The sequence below is a fragment of the Hyperoodon ampullatus genome (genome assembly GCF_949752795.1).
Source record: "Hyperoodon ampullatus genome assembly, chromosome: 7".
NCBI classification, from domain to species: domain Eukaryota; kingdom Metazoa; phylum Chordata; class Mammalia; order Artiodactyla; family Ziphiidae; genus Hyperoodon; species Hyperoodon ampullatus.
The window spans coordinates 17,423,022-17,429,550 of NC_136920.1; the positions used below are offsets into that span (position 1 = coordinate 17,423,022).

General features: G+C 57.5%; 1 protein-coding gene across 2 annotated transcripts; it reads right to left on the bottom strand.

The window, feature by feature from the left end:
• Positions 1–284: 284 nt before the first annotated feature.
• On the bottom strand, positions 285–6,289 carry SLC35C1 (solute carrier family 35 member C1; the record flags this gene model as incomplete). 2 transcript variants are annotated; one of them, XM_079707673.1, is made up of 3 exons in its annotated part: positions 285–844; positions 4,089–4,615; positions 6,258–6,289. In XM_079707673.1, 3 exons carry the CDS (start codon positions 6,287–6,289, stop codon positions 285–287), a joined length of 1,119 nt encoding a protein of 372 aa, XP_079563799.1. The 2 variants fall into 2 exon arrangements, with proteins under 2 accessions (XP_079563799.1, XP_079563800.1); XM_079707674.1 differs by lacking the exon at positions 6,258–6,289 and adding an exon at positions 5,979–6,094.
• Positions 6,290–6,529: the final 240 nt, after the last annotated feature.

Here is a 6,529-nt window from a genome sequence, read left to right on the forward strand (position 1 = left end):
TCTCCTACTCCCAGAGAGCTGGTGCTCTTCCAGAGAACCTAACTGGTTCTTCCCGTGGGGGTCCCTCCTCCCCAGGGGAGGACAAAAACCCTGAAATAGGAAAGGGGGTCGAGACAGGTTTGGCAACTTTCTGACATCACTTGGAAACACCGGTTCCATTTCAACCACCAGATTCCCATGAGGTCTGTAAGGCCACTGTCTCTGGGTCCAGAGAGGCACCTTCACTTCATTCATGGGCACTCTCCCTGGGCTGGGCTGGGCCATTGCAGGGTCTCTGGAGAAGCTCACACTTCCACGTTACTCTTCTCGTCCTCCTTGGGGCGGGGCTCCTCCTGAATCCTTTTCATCTCCCAGCCCCTGACCCAGGTATAGGCGGAGGAGCCTCCCAGCACCATCATGTTGCTCATCCACCAGAGGAAGCTCTTCGTCTCCTCGTAGTAGAGGACGGCCAGCACCGTCTGGGCACAGGCTTTGGCTGTGCCGGACACGTTGTGGGTCAGGGGACTGGTGAACTTGATCTGCAGTCCTGCTACATAGCCGATGGTGAAGCCAAACAGGCCGCCCAGCGTCATCATGCCCCAGAAGTGGGCGCTGCCCAGCTGGGGGAAGTTGTAGAGGGCCGGGAGCTCCCCCAGCAGCAGCAGCAGGGGCAGAAAGAGGACGCAGGCGTTGACGTTGTTGTAGAAGGTAAGACGCCAGATGCTGCCGTCCACCGCCGGGAGCACCTTCTTGGTGTAGATGGCGTTGAGTGAGACGCAGAGGCTGGCGAGCACGCCGAAAAGGGTGCCCGTCCAAGACAGGGTACCCTCCGCGCCCTCCTGGTCCACACCAAGCCAGAAGCCACCTACAGGAGGGAGAGGAGGAGAAAGGCGAGGGGGATGAGCGTGGGGAGGAGGAAGGACAGAGAATTTTGCCACCAAAGTTCACAGACGGCGTTAACGCTGTCCGCGTCATCCCATCCTCCCTGCTCTTCCTGCAAGAAACGTGTGCAAAGGCTCCACTACATGCTAAGCACCACGCAGGGCTGGGGAAGGAGCCCAGGACATGAACCCTTCCTTACGGAGCTCACATTCTGGCAGAGGAGAGAGACATTAAAACGATTAAAGAAGTAATTTTAAAGAAGTAATTTCTTTAATTACAATTGTAATGAGGTCCATAAAACAGTACAGGGTGCTGTGAGAGCCCGTAACTGGGCGACTGTGCTGGCCTGGGGCACCTGGAAAGCAACATTTGAAATGAGCTCCGAAGGATGAGCACAGATACAGCACTTAGTGGTTAAGGTGACCTTGGGAAAGCGACTTCAGGTCTCGGAGCCTCGGCTTCCTGGTCTGTAAAATGGGAGCCTACAATTGGTTAGAAGCACTTGTGGCCTGAGGTCTTTGGGGATAGGCACTCTTTCTGAGACTCTCATGTTGTGACATCTCCTGCTCACAGAGCCTCCATGGCACCCCACTGCCCCCCACGTCTGCAAGGAGTCTCAGCCTGGCATGCTGGGCTTCCCACGCCCTTGCCACGATCTGTGTTTCTGTGTCATGATCACCCCGAGTCCCCTCTCATCTCCCTGCTTCTCACACCAGAGCTCAGTGTCCTTGATCATCTACTGCACCAGAAACACCCTCCTCCTTCCTGGGAGATTCCACTCATTCTTCAGGGTCAAAGCCAGTCTCTCCAGGGGTGAAGTGTTTCCTGATATCCCCAGCACCCAGACCTCTTCCTGGCCTCCTCCTGCTGTGCTTTCCTTCAAGACCCTTGCCTGCCCTGGGCTGCTAGACACCTGCCCGTGGGGACAGTACAGTCTCTTTAGCTAGACCCCACCTTCCCAGAAGGCAGGGGCTGAATCTTACACATGTTGTATCTCCCACCACAGCAGCCCGCGACATGGTTTTGGTGCCAGAGAGATTTGGGCGCTGATCAGGCTCTGCTATTTAGAGGCTGGGTGGCCTGGGGACAGTTTACTTAACTTCTCTGAGCTCCCATTTCCTTCAGCTGTAGAGATCTGGGTCACATTCTTGATCCTCCCACTCCAATCAATCTACTCTCTGCCTTGCAAACAGAATGATCTTCCTACAGTACAGATCTGCTCAGGTCCTGTCCTGGCTTAAAGCCCCTCTGTGCCTCCCACTGCCCTCAGGAAATAGTCCAGACTCACTTAACTTGGGCAGCCTCATGGGTGCATCTTGCTCTGGCCCAGCCATGCAGAAATGCACATGTTTTTTCTACTGACTAGAACATTCTCTCCTCACTCCTTCCTTATACCCATCTAGTACTTTCTCTGGAATGCCTGCTTAGATTCCTCCCTCCCCACTCTCCACCAGGGTTTCCACAGCACCTTTTGTGACTCAATCCCAGGAGGCCTGGAGAGTCACCTGAGACCCATCTTCCCCCTTGAAGAGGAAGGAAGGAGGGGGAAACACTGCGGAGAGGAAGCCAGGTGCTGGGCCAGCAGAGAGCACCAGCCTCCAGGGCGCCTGCCCCATCAGGCTGGCCAGCGAATGCACTTTCCCAGAAGCTATCTCACCATCTGCTACTTTGATTACTTTTCGGGACTTGGGCCTAGTTTCCCTAATGACTTCACTGGTCGGCATGCAAATCTGCCAACCAGGAGGTCCCTCCCACTCCACCCCTTATAGGGTCAGCAGGGCTGAAGTGGAGATCCCTGGGGCATTTGGCTAAGTGAGGCCTGGGAGCCCATACCAGCTCCCTTGGGGAGGAAGTGGGAGCAGCGAGCCCGATCTGCCAGGGGTCTTAGCAGCTCTCCCCCGACTCCCACCTCTGCCCTGTTCCCTCTCCCACCTTGGGCCTAGACTGGGCAGCCCTAGGTCCCGAAGTGGCTCAGTGAGGGGAACATTTTCTAGGACAGGTGGCCTGGGATGGGCCTCTCCCCGGCAACCAGTGCAACTCAGCCTGAGACTCTGAGACACCAACTGAGAATATGTAGGTCAACCAAGATGAAATTTGCAGCACCAGGAAGAACCTGAACAGGTTCAAAGAAAGATCCCATTCCTGGATGACTGAGCCCCAGGAGGGCTCTGAGGGGGTGGGAAGCTGGTGGTGCTCTTACCTAATGGGCTGCAATAAAACATTCTGTGATGATGGAAATGTTCTGTCATCTGTGCTGTCCAATACAGTAGCCACTGGCTACACGTGGAGACTAAGCACTTGAAATGTGGCTACAGAATCAGGTAACAACACCTGCAACCGAATAACTGAATTTTAAAAATTTCATTGAATTTGAATTGGAATAGACACATGTGGTCAGTGGCTGCTGAACTGGATAGTACAGTTCTAACCTCTAGGGGACAAGAACAGAGCAGAGTGGTTAGAAACACAGGCCTGGGGGTCCGGCCAATCTGAGTTTGCATCCCAGCATGGCTACTTCCTAGCTGTGGGGCTCTGGGTAAGTGACTTAACCTCTCTGGGTGTCAATTTCCTTGTGTGTGTAGAGTTGATCATGGTGATGCTACCACCCAGGGGATCTCTGGGGAACATAGGAGATGCTGTATGCGAATGATTAGCACAATGTCCCCATCATTAATTTTTATTTTCTGAGGGTCAAGTCTGGGAAGACGGCTAAGTTATCTCAAAGCATATCTCTTGCCACTGACTCAGGCATTACTGTAAGCCTGCAAGGTCAGACGGTGATGATATATTTATTACAAGATGCCATGTCCTCTAGAAAGAGCACTGGATGGGGAGTCAGGACACTTGAAGTCTTGAGAAGCAAGAGAGTATAGTGGTCAAGTGTAAGGAGCCAGATTGCTTGAGATCAGGTCCCACCTCTGCCACTTAGCTGAGTGATCTCTGACAAATTACTTAACCTCTCTGTGCCTTGGTTTTCCCTCTGTGAAATGTAGATTAGAATCCCATCTTGTTAGAAGGACCCTGGTTGGGCCCCTAACTTGCTAGGTGACCTCCAGAAAGTTACTTGCTTTCTCTGGACCCCAGTCTCTTCCTCATATGACTGTCACGACAAGGGAGCTGGGACAGATAAAGTCAAAGGTGGTTGACAGGGTTATTCTTTAGGGTTTTGGCCCCCATCTTCCCCCACCCCCCACAGCCATTCCCCGTGGCCCTGGCTGGCCACTCACCAATGATGATGCTGCAGGTGAGCAGGGCATAGAAGGAGGTGGTTTGCTTGAGCAGCAGGTAGGAGAGCAGCACATTGAAGACGGTGGTGAGTGAGCGCCCCACGTTGTAGAAGGCCACACCCACATACTTGAGGCAGAGGTTATTGAAGGTGATCATGCCGATGAAGACCACCGACAGGGGCAGGATGCTTCGGGCCACCCTGAGGTCCAGGCGCAGGGTGGGGAAGTCCATGGTACCAGGGCAGCAGGTGGCCAGTGAGCTGAGGCCCTTGCACAGCAGCGTGGTCACCAGGCACTGGTAGAAGGTGACGAAGATGGGGGTGTCCAGCCGTAGGGAGGGGCTATCCAGTAGGTACTTGTTAAGGAACACCATGGAGATGGACGTGACCCAGTAGAGAGAGACTACCAGAGCGATCTGCAGTGCCCGCAGCACAAAGGGCTTCTCGTGGCTGGCCTCTGCCTCTCCGGAGGGGTCGGAAGTCCCCATCAGTGCCATGTGCAGGATCTTTGACCGCTTCAGAGAAGCCCTGTTCATGGTAGCAGAGGAGCTGGGTCACCCAGCTGAAATCAGCCAGACTGATTTCCTGGAGTACGGAGCAGTGAGCTCACTTCTGCTTTCTGCAAGCTGAAGTCCTCAACTGTCACATGGCGGGTGGCCTGGAGGCCTCCCACCCTTCTCCTGGATGGAGAGGTTCTGCTCTGGGGTGAGTCCCGCAACCTGCTGCCACCCTGAGGGGGTTCATGAGACAAGACACAGGGAAGAGGTGAGGGACGGGCTAAGGTTGGACAGAGATGACAGGTCAGGGGAGAAGGGGCTGGGACCTAGCAAGGAGGATTCGCAGGAAGGGGGGTGGCGGGAGAGAGATATGTAAGGAAAAAGGGGAGAAATGCAGGGCTGAGGTGTTAGAAAAGGGCGGGGGACAGCGTGGGGAAGAGGTGCTGAGAGAGACAGGCATGGGCTGCTATGGGAGAGAAAGGTTTGCAGGGTGAGAGGGGGAGGCATGCAAGGAGCTGAAAGGAGAGCGTGCGGGGGGTTTGGAAAGACGGTGCAGGCGAGGTCAGAGGCGCTCAGGGCCCAGGTGCTTTGGACCGGGAGGAAGCTGGGCCGGTACAAGCCCAACGCGCGCAGTCTTCCCAGGTGCCGGCCCTCGCTCCGCCCAGCAGCCTCCGGACTTCCGAGGCCGCTCCCGCCGGCGAGGCGGGCCCAGGACTCATTTCCTGACACGCCCCCAACCGCCTCCTTAAAGAGCCCGCAAGCCCACCGTCTCCCTTAAAGCCACAGCCTCAGAGAAATGGCCTTCGGAGTCAGGCTCGCGTCGGGTCCCTGGCAGCCCTTGTGCGCTCCCTGCCCGCAGATGGTGGTGCTGGTGTTAGATCTCGGTAGCCGCGGGAGGTACCTGTGGGTGCTAGAGCCTCGGCCCCCTTCCTCCCCCCAGTCCCCCTCCTCCGCCCCTGCTCCACATCCTCTAGAGGCTTAACGCCCCTCGACTGGGTTCATCTGCAGGTCCACGTTGCCCCTCATCCCCGGGCAGGACTGCGTCCCCAGAGCCTTGGGACCACCCCGCGTTCCCCGGCGTCTAGAGAACCCCCGCCCCCCAACCTAACCCCGCGTCCGTCTACCTAGTCCCGCTCACACTTCAAAAACCTTGTTGCAATCTCCTCCTTCCCCCTACTTTCACCGCCCCCATCCCTCTCCAGAGCCGGAGACCCCCAGCAGCGCCCACACCACACCACACCCCACCCCACCCCCGATTCGAGACCCTCCCGGTGGCTGGATCCGAGCCTCAAGTCAGCAGCCCCTCCCCAAACACCCTCTCCAGGCCGGGCTCAGCCGCAGGCTCCGACACCGCGGCTGGCGTTCCCTGGCCGCGAAGGCGACCCCGCTCTTACCCCCTCCTCTGCACCTGCCGCCGGCCCGCGCCACGTTGAGCCGCACCTGCAGCGCCGCGCCCGCGGAAGACTACTTCCTGCTCCCAGCTCCGGGCGTGGGCGCCACGCCAGCCTCGCCGGCCTGCTCCCCACGTGGACCCGGGGTGGCGGCGGGGCGACCCGGGCCGCAGCCTGACCTTGGCCCCGAGTTATCCCACCGGTCGTGGGAGCAGGCCCCTTTCTCTTTCCAAAGCCACCCCAGACCCGGGTATACCGCCCAGGATCCCCCGCTCCAGTTACCGCGGCTTGCACGTCCCAGTACCCGGCTGCATTCGTGGCCCGCTGCCGCGCACCCGGTCTGTGCTTCCAGAAGTGTGTTCGGGAAACAGCCGGATTCTTCCTGCCAGCAGTTAGTGGAGGGGCCCCCTCCCCCTCCCAGGGACGGGACCTAGGAAATGGTCACCGGCCTGGGCCATCACTCACCAGACAGCCGGGAGGACCGACTTCTTCCTGGTACCCGCTCTAGCACCAACGTTGGGTAGCTCAGTTCTCCGGAGTTATCGTCATTAAAA